Source organism: Salvelinus namaycush, chromosome 23, assembly GCF_016432855.1.
Source record: "Salvelinus namaycush isolate Seneca chromosome 23, SaNama_1.0, whole genome shotgun sequence".
NCBI classification, from domain to species: Eukaryota; Metazoa; Chordata; class Actinopteri; order Salmoniformes; family Salmonidae; genus Salvelinus; species Salvelinus namaycush.
The window spans coordinates 38965475-38979280 of record NC_052329.1 but is presented as its reverse complement, the minus strand read 5'-3'; the positions used below and the strand labels follow the sequence as shown (position 1 = coordinate 38979280).

Below are 13806 nucleotides of genomic sequence, written 5' to 3'. Positions count from 1 at the left end.
GGGCCTGAGTAGCAGGCAGTTTACTTTGGGCACGCTTTTCATCCAAAATTCCGAATGCTGCCCCCTACCCTAATGAGGTTAAGTAGTATGGTTGATGGTAAGGCTATCCTCTAATGGGGTCTGGGCCATGCCCTAATTTGACTGGGATAATGGCCTTCTCCCACTCTAAACTGCCACATTTACCTAGAGTGGTCTGCTAGTTTAGGTCTGTTAGAATCAGGGTGGAGCTCAGTCCCATTTACAGCTCTACCGACCCGCAGTCAATTAATTTACAGTGCCTAATAGATTCAAATTTGTATTGTGGTGTCATATCAGGGGATTGTTGCCAGAGACAAATTGCACTCATTAGAGAGAAACCAGTTCACACTTCAAGACACAGGGTTTAAAGTGATTGGGAGGTAACCTTGGTTGTTGATACAATGACTAAAGACCTTCATTCAAGTCATGCACACCAGCAGCATTTAATTAAATGAATCTCGGAGGTGTTTTGTCTTAAAGGTGTGATTTTGTTTAACTTTCAGTGTTTGCTAGATGATAATAAATGTTCTCAACCTATTGGAGTCACTCTACACTCTGCTGGTCTTCTCGTGAGTGGAGACAGAAACAGAGTGCTTGGGCCAGCGAGGGATTAGAATGACATTTAAGGTGCATTAATGAGTATCAGGAGAGTTGGGTCCTATCATAGAAGCGGTGCGGTGTGAGAGTTTCGTACTGTTGCAACACATTTCCCTAGAGTATTTCAGTCAACTGATACTTGAAGCTCAAAACAAGATGTCAAACTTGGAAGAAGCCCCCGTTGTTGTGAGCCTGACAGTAGTAGCTCGATGGGATACGAGACCATCAGATTAGGCAACAGGGTTCAATCCTTTCCAACGTCTGATGCTAAATATATATATATATATATACTGCTCAAGTATATATATATATATATACTGCTCATATATATATATACTTTTCTTTACATAGTTGAATGTGCTGACAACAAAATAACACAAAAATTATCAATGGATATCAAATTTATCAACCCATGGAGGTCTGGATTTGGAGTCACACTCAAAATTAAAGTGGAAAACCACACTACAGGCTGATCCAACTTTGATGTAATGTCCTTAAAACAAGTCAAAATGAGGCTCAGTAGTGTGTGTGGCCTCCACGTGCCTGTATGACCTCCCTACAACGCCTGGGCATGCTCCTGATGAGGTGGCGGATGGTCTCCTGAGGGATCTCCTCCCAGACCTGGACTAAAGCATCCGCCAACTCCTGGACAGTCTGTGGTGCAACGTGGCGTTGGTGGATGGAGCGAGACATGATGTCCCAGATGTGCTCAATTGGATTCAGGTCTGGGGAACGGGTGGGCCAGTCCATAGCATCAATGCCTTCCTCTTGCAGGAACTGCTGACACACTCCAGCCACATGAGGTCTAGCATTGTCTTGCATTAGGAGGAACCCAGGTCCAACCGCACCAGCATATGGTCTCACAAGGGGTCTGAGGATCTCATCTCGGTACCTAATGGCAGTCAGGCTACCTCTGGCGAGCACATGGAGGGCTGTGCGGCCCCCCAAAGAAATGCCACCCCACACCATGACTGACCCACCGCCAAACCGGTCATGCTGGAGGATGTTGCAGGCAGCAGAACGTTCTCCACGGCGTCTCCAGACTCTGTCACGTCTGTCACATGTGCTCAGAGTGAACCTGCTTTCATCTGTGAAGAGCACAGGGCGCCAGTGGCGAATTTGCCAATCTTGGTGTTCTCTGGCAAATGCCAAACGTCCTGCACGGTGTTGGGCTGTAAGCACAACCCCCACCTGTGGACGTCGGGCCCTCATACCACCCTCATGGAGTCTGTTTCTGACCGTTTGAGCATACACATGCACATTTGTGGCCTGCTGGAGGTCATTTTGCAGGGCTCTGGCAGTGCTCCTCCTGCTCCTCCTTGCACAAAGGCGGAGGTAGCGGTCCTGCTGCTGGGTTGTTGCCCTCCTACGGCCTCCTCCACGTCTCCTGATGTACTGGCCTGTCTCCTGGTAGCGCCTCCATGCTCTGGACACTACGCTGACAGACACAGCAAACCTTCTTGCCACAGCTCGCATTGATGTGCCATCCTGGATGAGCTGCACTACCTGAGCCACTTGTGTGGGTTGTAGACTCCGTCTCATGCTACCACTAGAGTGAAAGCATCGCCAGCATTCAAAAGTGACCAAAACATCAGCCAGGAAGCATAGGAACTGAGAAGTGGTCTGTGGTCACCACCTGCAGAACCACTCCTTTATTGGGGGTGTCTTGCTAATTGCCTATAATTTCCACCTGTTGTCTATTCCATTTGCACAACAGCATGTGAAATTTATTGTCAATCAGTGTTGCTTCCTAAGTGGACAGTTTGATTTCACAGAAGTGTGATTGACTTGGAGTTACATTGTGTTGTTTAAGTGTTCCCTTTATTTTTTTGAGCAGTGTATAAACAACAGCTTGTCTTCATCTCAACCTTTTTATGCCAAGTGGGATCGTTGGTATTACCCTAACTTTTACCTAACATTAACCCTTACCTTAACTGGTTTAAATTTAAACTTCAATGGGGTGATGTCAGTTGGGTGGTGTCAATCATAGAAGTATAATTATGTTTCCATGGTCTCAAGCATCCCACTTAGTAAAATGTGTAGTGTAAAGGAATTTTTCTAAATGTTGAATTGATTTCAATTAGACAATGCTGACCTTCTCTTCCCTTGTCCTCGTCCTCTGCAGGATCTTTGTCATCTGGGCCATCAGTAGCTGGTTCCGCAGGTCCTCTACTCCAGACCCCAGTACCCCAGCAGGGGCACCACACTTACCCAGCCGAAACCTTTTCCCCAAGGAAAGCCTCATGGTACGCCAGCCTTTTCGCACCGTTCTGCATAAGCAATTAACCCCAGGTCATGTGACTGTATTGACTTCCTGGTTGACCTTTGGTCTGTGCCTGCTGCTCAGTGTAGGTTCTCTGGGTGAGCTGCGTGAACAGCTGGTGTCCGTTGACGAGCTTGGTCCTGGCTCGCTTGTTGACTTGCGCTCAGTAATTTAGTGCACACTGCCGGACAAAGAAGCTGTGCTACAGCAAACAACCACCCAAAGTAGTACCATATGGGAAAATCAATAGGAGAACATGAAGGAAAATTGAAATAAATGTTAACCTGTTTTTCCTTCTGTCCTCAGGACCTGTATGTGTACATCTCCCAGGACGAGGTCTTCTCTGACTTCAACGACACACAGTCCCTGTTCTGGTTCCATAGAGACCTGGTCTACGGAGACTGGAACACTGGAGAAGAGGGGGACGGCTGCTATGAGCACTCACTGGATCTGGACATCCAAGAGGTAAGGGGGGGGACTGGGGAGGGGGATGTAAGAGTAGGATTCTCATTGTCTAATCTCTCTCTGATTCTATGTGCTACAGAAGGTTCAAATGAATGGTTCCCTTTACATCCACGTGTATTTCACGAAGACCGGATTCCACCCAGACCCCAAACGCAAGGGCCAGTATCGTCGGCTAGCGACAGTCCATGCCACGCGAAGTAAGTAGCTGACACACACCCCCTAATCTGGTGCATGCATGACCTTTTCAAACTAGTATGTAAGTGGTTTGACTCATGTTTTCCTCTTTGACTCTTTCAGTGCTGAACAAGTTCAAACGCAGGAAGTTTGTGAAGACTAAGAACCTGCTGACGGGGGAGACCGAGACCGACCCGGAGATGATCAAGGTCAGCTGTGTTTACCATGATTCATAGACCCCATTCCTTTTTCAGTCAGTAGACCCAGTCCACACAGTATTGATTGACTGCCGTTCCTCTTCTCCCATCCCCCCCAGCGAGCGGAGAGCCACGGCCCAGTGGAGATCATCTCCCACTGGCACCCCAACCTCACCATCAACATGGTGGACGACCATACAGCCTGGGTCAAGGGCTCGGTCCCCCCTCCACTGGACCAACGTAAGCTCTACCCACCTATTCTCGTGCTTCTCAGTGGGTCATACCAGAGCATGTACTAGGAGGGTTGAGATCTACTGCTTATTTACAAAAGTCAAACTGAAGGTGAAATACCTTTTAGTTACTGCTCTATTCTGGCTGTCTCATTTTCTCAACCCATTATTTTGACCCTCCCCAACCCTACAGATGTGAAGTTTGACGCGGTGAGCGGCGACTACTATCCTATCGTCTACTTCAACGACTACTGGAACCTGCAGAAAGACTACTACCCCATCAATGAGACCCTGCAGTCGCTGCCTCTGCGCCTGTCCTACTGCCCGCTGTCCCTGTGGCGCTGGCAGCTCTACGCTGCCCAGAACGCCCGCTCACCATGGAACTTCCTGCCAGAGGACACCTACGAGCAGTCTGACGAGGACCAGGACTCTGTCAAGGTCAGGGGTTAGAGGTCATAAGGCCAGGGCAGAGTGTAAATAGAGAAGGCGATAATAGATCTCGGTTTTGCTTTTGCTCCTCCAATGTAGCACATCTTAGAATCAGACTGGTCCCGGAGTCTAGACTCCATGTTGTTTCCCTGGTAACAGTTGCTAAGGAACTGTGTTGTCTCTGTAGGTGGCCCTGCTGGAAACCAATCCGTACCTCCTGGGCGTGACCATCGTAGTCTCCATCGTACACAGCATCTTCGAGTTCCTGGCATTTAAGAATGGTGAGCCTCTGTTTCTACACCTTAACTGCCTATTAGAATACCACTTTTAGATTATATATATTCTACGGTGTGGTAGAATGTTTCTATACTCGTCACTCTCTCTGTCTGTGTGTGTGTGTGTCAGACATCCAGTTCTGGAACAGCAGGCAGTCTATGGAGGGTCTCTCTGTGCGCTCCATCATCTTTGGGGTGTTCCAGTCCCTGGTGGTGCTGCTTTACATCCTGGACAATGAGACCAACTTCGTGGTGCAGGTCAGTGGGTTTTTTATTTATTTCAAAAAGGATTAAATAAAGACTTGTCACCAGACCATTTGTAATGTCACTCATAACGGCAGGCTCTGTACGCATGTCATTCATGACCATTGTACTATAGCAGAGTGGTCCCTTTACTAATCCCTATCTTGTGTCCCATAACATACAGGTCAGCGTGTTCATCGGCCTGCTCATCGACTTCTGGAAGATCACCAAGGTCATGGACGTCAAGGTGAGATGGAGGACGGGTATTTCAATGTGTTTGGTTGCACAAATGAATCCCTGTTAGCTCATCCGGATGTGTCTCCTCCCCAGTTGGACAGAGAGAACAAATTGTTCGGGATCCTCCCACGCTTATCAATAAAAGACAAGTCAACGTACGTGCAGTCCTCCACCAAAGTCTTTGACGACGTAAGGAAACGCGGCACCACATACTATCTTTATTTACCGCTCGCATGGAAAATCTTGTACTGATGGTTTTTGTCCTGTCCTCTTCCCTCTGCGCAGATGGCCTTCAAGTACCTGTCATGGCTGCTCTACCCTCTCTTCGGGTGCTATGCCGTTTACAGTGTGTTGTACCAAGAGCACAAAGGCTGGTACTCATTCGTACTGGGCATGCTCTATGGCTTCTTGTTAACCTTTGGTGAGTCACTGGTGGTCATTGTTCAGAAGTGTGATATATTTTGTATGATTTTTATCAGGAATTCCTAGTTTTCTGGTCTTGGAAAATCATCCTTTCCGCTCTCCTTTTCTATGCTGTGATGATCACATCGCTAAATGTCTGTTCCGCAGTCCAGGACAAGTGGCAGTCTATGCCGTCTTAATCTTCATTTACATAGTCTAATCCTTATTGACAGTCTGTCCTAGCAGCCAGTCTAGCTTTATTGATAGTCTGTCCTTGTCATTCTCTCCTAAATGATAGTCTGTCCTTGTCATTCTCTCCTAAATGACTTTTTTTTAATTAATTGACATTCTAAGCGATATTCTACCCTAAATGATGTGTTGTCGATGTGTTGTCGTGTCTGCTTTGTGATTGGCTCAGGTTTCATCACGATGACGCCACAGCTGTTCATCAACTATAAGATGAAGTCTGTGGCCCACCTCCCATGGAGGATGCTCACCTACAAGGCACTGAACACCTTCATCGACGACCTGTTCGCCTTTGTCATCAAGATGCCCATGATGTACAGGATAGGATGTCTCAGAGACGGTGCGTTATCACTCACTGCCCTCCAAACACACACATTTCATACACTTAGTACAGCCCATTCCGGTTCTTAACAATGACTATCCTGTTGATATTAAAAAACCCTAGTTCCCTTAGGTGTTTTAACGGTACACGTATTCCTACCGAACCGTTCGGTACGGGGACCGCTGTTCGGGCCGCACCATGGGCCCCAAAGAATGTATTTAAAAAATGATGTACAACATCAAAGCACTAGGCCTGTAGGGAAATGGGGATACCTAGTCAGTTGTACAACTGAATGCATTCAACTGAAATGTGTCTACCGCATTTAACCCCACCCCTCTGGATCAGAGAGGTGCAGGGGGGTCCTGCCTTCATCGACATCCACGTCATCGGCTGTAGGCTATGCATACGCGCCGTTGTATGCCTCTTGAGTACACCGGCGCTGAAAGAATAATAATAATTCAGGCTGTTTTGTTAAAACGACTACAGTGGTCATCATTTAAAAAGTTGCATTATAGTGAGCGGTATGCTGGGACACGTGTCAGTGAGTGGCAGTGTTTGCCGTTAATGCTCATTTGAACCACCACAGGGCGTCTTGGAGCATATCTACGCCGTCTAGTCTTTTTGTCATTCTTTTATTAATGAAAACACAAAGATGCTGATGAACAAATGCTGTATACTACTTTCTATTGGATATACAGTATATACTGTACATCATGCCCTATTATAAGGTGGCTTTGATTATTATGTGGATTATAATACATTTACATTTTGTTGATTCATTTTCATTAGGGAAAATCAGGTCTGTGATATTGAGTTAGACATTTCAAACTTTAGTCTTGTCAGGTGAACTGTTATCTTTTGGTCTGATAATTTCGTTCAAGCATTTTATTTATAAAAATAAGTTAAAAAGGAGCCTTGAATAATTAAACAATAAATGAACTGCAACATGTTGGCTAAAGCAATTGCAATCACAGTGGAATGCGACTGTTTTTAATCTGGGCTGTACTATTATTGTATTTGTTGTGTTCCAAATGGTCTGAATTTAAGTTAATGAATTCCCTGCTACCAATCGGCAGATATCTTAATTCTTATTAGCCAATGCCCATCACGTGATTGGGGTCCTTCTCACAGGCATCGAAGCTTTGAGTGAGGCCACAAGACAGACGGATGCATCGGAGCGCGTCCTTATTTAATTTGGAGGCTCATATTGAAAATGTTAACGCTGTCCACATGTACTTTTCGTCAGCCAACAAGATGAGTAGGCCTAACGAACAGCAAAAAGCACTAGCGTATGTCAATCTATAGTAGAAATGTTGACCTCTATTGATCAGCTTGTCCTTCTGTGCGAGAGAAATATTCCTAACATACTCTGGGACAGTTGTGGGACGCAATAGATCCCGAATGAATACAACCACTGTACATACATTATTTTAGTTGTTTTAAACGTATAAAAGCAATGAGGCTGATGCAACAGATCACAATGTTTGCTTAAAATGTTGATAAACTATTTCTTCACATAAGTCCAGCAATGTGCACACTGCAGTAGGCTATAAGCGCAAATGTTCCAAAATGCAATTGGCGGGAAAACACCCTTCTCAAAAGTGCACCGCAAATATGACAGGGATGAAAATATCCTTCAGAAATAGGGAAGACACAAAGACTCATCAACAAGCATGGGTTGTTTAATATTAGAACAATTGTCTTTGGCTGCTAGACAACAAAAGAAAGTTGAGAACATGAGAGAAATAAATACTGACTTCAATTGCATATGAGGAAGTGTTTATAAAAGAATCCCCTTAACATTCCTATGGTCAGAACGTGGCAGGACATGCCTCATAAAATGACAAACGACTGTTTTAAACCATTGCGTTTATGGTTAAATAGTCTAAAGCTGTGTTCGAATACCCATACTAATATACTACATACTAATCTCAGCAAAAAAAGAAACGACCCTTTTCAGGACCCTGTCTTTCAAAGATAATTTGTAAAAATCCAAATTTCTTCATTGTAAAGGGTTTAAACACTGTTTCTCATGCTTGTTCAATGAACCATAAACAATTAATGAACATGCACCTGTGGAACGGTTGTTAAGACACTAACCGCTTACAGAGGGTAGGCAATTAAGGTCACAGTTGTGAAAACTTAGGACATTAAAGAGGGCTTTCTACTGACTCTGAAAAACACCAAAAGAAAGATGCCCATGTCCGTACTGTGAGACGCCTAAGACAGCGCTACAGGGAGACAAGACGGACAGCTGATTGTCCTCGCAGTGGCAGACAACGTGTAACAACACCTACACAGGATCGGTACATCCGAACATCACACCTGCGGGACAGGTACAGGATGGCAACAATAACTGCCCAAGTTACACCAGGAACGCACAATCCCTCCATCAGTGCTCAGACTGTCCGCAATGGGCTGAGAGAGGCTGGACTGAAGGCTTGTAGGCCTGTTGTAAGGCAGGTCCTCACCAGACATCACCGGCAACAACGTCGCCTATGGGCACAAACCCACCGTCGCAGGACCAGACAGGACTGACAAAAAGTGCTCTTCGCGTTTTGTCTCGACATCCGGGAAATTTGGGCATACTAACTATATCCATACTATGACCAATAAGCATACTATATACTCAATTCATGTCACAAATAGTGCGGTCGTATGATTATTCGAAGACGGCTCCGATGGCAAGGTGGGTGTTACAGTGTGCGACAGGCACTAGCCTTTCTCTATCAGAATGAAAGGTGACTCAAGTATGTCGACAGAATCAAGCCATTAGACAATAATGTTCCTACATTATATTTGTCAAACATGACTGGCGTTTAGCCTATTGTGGCAGACCAGGTGGTTTGGTCAAGACGTTTACACAGATCAGACACGGACAGAGTAGGATTAGCTCGGTTTCAAGGGTGTTTATTTAAATAATAAATCAAAAGAAAAGGATAGGTCTCCCCCATGAGACCCCCTCCGGGATACCGTCTTCTGGGCTCCGGGTCTGGCTGTATCCTGTCGGGCACAAAAACTGAACTCCCTCATTTTACCTCAGGCACCGTCTCCAACTATACGGAAATCACCTTTCTTCCCCCAGTCCCTTTCTTTGTGTGCTGCCCTTCTGGCAGCTTTATGGGACTCGTACAGTTGGTGAGCAATCAGCCAACCACATTCAGCCCCAATTAGTCCTGGCTGGCGAGCCCGTCGAGACCTGGCACGTCCAGCAGAGGGAGCCATCGCCTCGTGGTGTAAGACTCCGTCTGCCACCAGGCCTCGACGAGTCTCTCTGTGGTGGCTGACCTGCTGTACGCCACACTATATATATGTAATTAAAAGTCTCATTAAAGTTTGGCTACATTCTCAGGCGCCTTATGTCAGCATCGGTCCGGACAGGTTGTAGCCAATAAGCATAGCCTATCACCTACACTTTAACATGTACGCTAATTATTTATGTACATTTACAAACACTTGTGTTTTTCTTAAGAATAGCTGTTTTTTGTTTTTTTCCTTCGGTTTTCAAATCAATTTAATTGGCTATTTTGGTTAATGTCTTTGGTGCCCTTGCAGAGGGCCTTGGTGCCCTGGCAGATTGGGCAGCTATTAAAGGCCGAATGGCCATGACCCTAAACTCATGAATTTCCAGGCCTGGCTATACATACATTTTTAGTCCCTAAAAATAGAACTCAACTCAGCAAGTCTATTGTCCTGCTGATGGCCCATCAAGGTTGGATGGCTTCTTTTGTATCCCAATAATAGGTTAGGCTGCCGAATGATTTACACCTGGTCCGCAGATGAGGCATTGCCAGCTGTGAACTTTACAGCATGCTTCAGACAACCCAGGTGAATGTGACTTTACATCAGATGTTGCAATGGTAAAACATTTGATAACTAAATTTTGCCTGACACGATCACTTTGCTTACTCTTAATTCTTGCCTTTATATGTTGGCATGCATCACCTTATTTAACCTATTCTGATATGTTGATCGGCATTGCACTGAATCGTACAATATTATGCCGTAATCGTACAATATTATTAATATTATACAAAATAACGTAGGTTGATTTAAATAATCAAAAGCAAAATGTGATTTTTTTGCCTAGTGGTATTTTAGGCATATGTCAATTAGGCCTGATGTAAAATCATTGTCGAGAGTTTTGCATGTAGGTGTAGATTATTTATGGGTTGATAATTCAATGGAAAGAAGTAGAGGTTGCTTAACCAACGTGAGCTGAGGTGTAACCTAAAAATGTGTAAACATCATTGGAAAGGAAAAGGCGCAACGCTCACTGACCATGAAAAATTATTAGTTTTATTAAGCAAGTTTAAAATATTGACGTTTCTGCCTTCAGTGGATAATCACAAAGTGAATGGACAACTTTATATAGGGCAGGGGTGCTCAACTCTTACCCTACGAGGTTCGAAGCCTGCTGGTTTTCTGTTTTACCTGATAATGAATTAATTGCACACACCTGGTGTTCCAGGTTCAAAATCTGTCCCTGATTAGAGGGGAACAATGAAAAAATGCAGTGGAACTGGCTCCGAGGTCCAGATTTGAGATTGGAGGATCTAGGCCATGGGGAAGACATTTAGGTATAACTCTTCAGCTGGTGGTGCTCAGGAGAGATGTGTGGTAGACCATACAGGTTGGTACTCAGGGTGTAGTGTACTATGGTCAATGTCTTCACCTAGTGATGAAATACAGAAGTGGAACCAGTAAAAACAATTGGGAAACTTGGCAAGCTACAGTAGGTGAAATTGATATACAACCATTAGTATATAATTAATGTTTAATATTTTAGTGCTGCTTATGAGGTGTCTGTCGACAACTAGGTGGAACATTTATGACTGGTGAGGCTTCACACATAGCAAGTTACGGCATTAAAACTAAACAGGACCTACTCTTAGGCATACAGCTCGATGGTGGTCATACAAGGATACTATACTAACCCTACTAATGATAATGACATTACTTATTATAATGATGATCATAATAATTGTAATAATAACAATAAGGAGATGGGGGGGAAATGAGGGTAGAGGAGCGAGAGCTGCTTGCAGATTGTGACAAACGTCGTGTTGGCTTACAACATTATTTTTCTACCTGTTTTGGAACAGTGTACACAATACTATGTGAATTAGTAATACTAGATAGTCTTCTTACAAAAAAAGCCTTTATTACAGCATAGCAAAGATTAAAAACAGACATTTGTGAAATTGCTTTAGCCGACTTTTTGCAGTTATGTGAGGCTTGGTGCTCATGGAATCAGTAGGTTATTAAACACTCAAACGGGCAACAAAAGCAGCATATGTCTTATTCCTGTTGATTTACACCACATGACCAAGTATGTGGACACCTGCTCGTCAAACATCTCATTCCAAAATCATGGGTATTAATATGGTGTTGGTCCTCCCTTTGCTGCTATAACAGCCTCCACTCTTCTGGGAAGGCTTTCCACTAGATGTTGGAACATTGCTGCGGGTTCTTGCTTCCATTCAGCCATGAGCATTAGTGAGGTCGGGCAACTGATGTTGGGTGGTTAGGCCTAGCTTGCAGTCGGCTTTCCAATTAATCCCGATGGAGTTGAGGTCAGGGCTCTGTGCAGGCCAGTCAATTTCTTCCACACCGCTCTCGACAAACCATTTCTGTATGGACCTCGCTTTGTTCTTGGGAGCAACAGGTCTGAAGGACATTCCTGCAGTCAGCATGCCAATTGCACACTCCCTCAAATTGTGGTGTGTGACAAAACTTCACATTTTTAGTGGCCTTTTGATATGCCACACCTGTAAGGTGGATGGATTATCTTGACCAAGGAGAAATGCTCACTAATAGGGATGTAAACACATTTGTCCAACATTTTTGATAAATAAGCTTTTTGTACGTATGGAACATTTTCATGGATCTTTTATTTCAACTCGTGAAACATGGGACCAATTACTATACATTTTGAGGTTTATATTTTTATTCAGTGTAATTAAGTGTTTCCTGTATCAAGTTTCGCCACTATGCACATAGCAACATATAGGGAAAGTTGACAATTCAATGGTTTACTGAAGGTTGTTTCAGAACCGTGGACAGCTATATTTTTCAGCATAGGGCCGAGTGATTCACTTGTTTGTGGCTTTCGTTCAAAACAAGTTATACTATAAAGCAGGGTTAAAGTCATTCTTTCTGATCGTATTTAGCATACCCAGTCTTTAGTTTGAATTATGCGGATTATAATAAATTGACATTTTTTAGGGGTTGATGCATTTTTCTTTAGGGTAATTCAGGTCTGTGATATTAAGTTAAATGTAAAACTTTAGAGGACTTAAAGGAAAGGGGGGGATACCTAGTCAGTTGTACAACTGAAATGTGTCATCCGCATTTAACACAACTAAGCCTCGAATACATTGCAAGTTTGGCCATTAGGCTACACTTTACAACATGACTCGACTCTGACTGACCGCAGAATCTATCTGTGGTCTAAACTGTGGCACAAATTGGGATTTTTCACACCTAGCCGAGCTGTTAGACTGGCCCTTGTAGATGAATGGAGGTGTGAATGTTTCTGTCAGTTGGCGGGTTGTCCCACATTACATTTACATTTTACATTTTTACATTTAAGTCATTTAGCAGACGCTCTTATCCAGAGCGACTTACAAATTGGTGCATTCACCTTATGATATCCAGTGAAACAACCACTTTACAATAGTGCATCTAAATCTTTTAAGGGGGGGGGGGGGGGGGGGGGGTTAGAAGGATTACTTTATCCTATCCTAGGTATTCCTTAAAGAGGTGGGGTTTCAGGTGTCTCCGGAAGGTGGTGATTGACTCCGCTGACCTGGCGTCGTGAGGGAGTTTGTTCCACCATTGGGGTGCCAGAGCAGCGAACAGTTTTGACTGGGCTGAGCGGGAACTGTACTTCCTCAGAGGTAGGGAGGCGAGCAGGCCAGAGGTGGATGAACGCAGTGCCCTTGTTTGGGTGTAGGGCCTGATCAGAGCCTGAAGGTACGGAGGTGCCGTTCCCCTCACAGCTCCGTAGGCAAGCACCATGGTCTTGTAGCGGATGCGAGCTTCAACTGGAAGCCAGTGGAGAGAGCGGAGGAGCGGGGTGACGTGAGAGAACTTGGGAAGGTTGAACACCAGACGGGCTGCGGCGTTCTGGATGAGTTGTAGGGGTTTAATGGCACAGGCAGGGAGCCCAGCCAACAGCGAGTTGCAGTAATCCAGACGGGAGATGACAAGTGCCTGGATTAGGACCTGCGCCGCTTCCTGTGTGAGGCAGGGTCGTACTCTGCGAATGTTGTAGCGCATGAACCTACAGGAACGGGTCACCGCCTTGATGTTAGTTGAGAACGACAGGGTGTTGTCCAGGATCACGCCAACGTTATTAGCACTCTGGGAGGAGGACACAATGGAGTTGTCGACCGTGATGGCGAGATCATGGAACGGGCAGTCCTTCCCCGAGAGGAAGAGCAGCTCCGTCTTGCCGAGGTTCAGCTTGAGGTGGTGATCCGTCATCCACACTGATATGTCTGCCAGACATGCAGAGATGTGATTCGCCACCTGGTTATCAGAAGGGGGAAAGGAGAAGATTAATTGTGTGTCGTCTGCATAGCAATGATAGGAGAGACCATGTGAGGATATGACAGAGCCAAGTGACTTGGTGTATAGCGAGAATAGGAGAGGGCCTAGAACAGAGCCCTGGGGGACACCAGTGGTGAGAGCACGTGGTGCG

At 45.0% G+C, this 13806-nt stretch overlaps 1 protein-coding gene across 1 annotated transcript in view; it reads left to right on the top strand.

Moving 5' to 3' along the window:
• Positions 1-13806, top strand: part of LOC120018410 (cleft lip and palate transmembrane protein 1 homolog) — a 29086-nt gene that overhangs the window by 11074 nt on the left and 4206 nt on the right. Inside the window, exons 3-14 of the mRNA XM_038961592.1 lie at positions 2741-2861; positions 3185-3343; positions 3423-3540; positions 3641-3726; positions 3834-3954; positions 4138-4382; positions 4561-4654; positions 4779-4906; positions 5076-5138; positions 5222-5317; positions 5414-5549; positions 5949-6116. Of these exons, the coding sequence (XP_038817520.1) occupies positions 2741-2861; positions 3185-3343; positions 3423-3540; positions 3641-3726; positions 3834-3954; positions 4138-4382; positions 4561-4654; positions 4779-4906; positions 5076-5138; positions 5222-5317; positions 5414-5549; positions 5949-6116 (1535 nt within the window). The remainder of the gene's footprint in view (positions 1-2740; positions 2862-3184; positions 3344-3422; positions 3541-3640; positions 3727-3833; positions 3955-4137; positions 4383-4560; positions 4655-4778; positions 4907-5075; positions 5139-5221; positions 5318-5413; positions 5550-5948; positions 6117-13806) is intronic.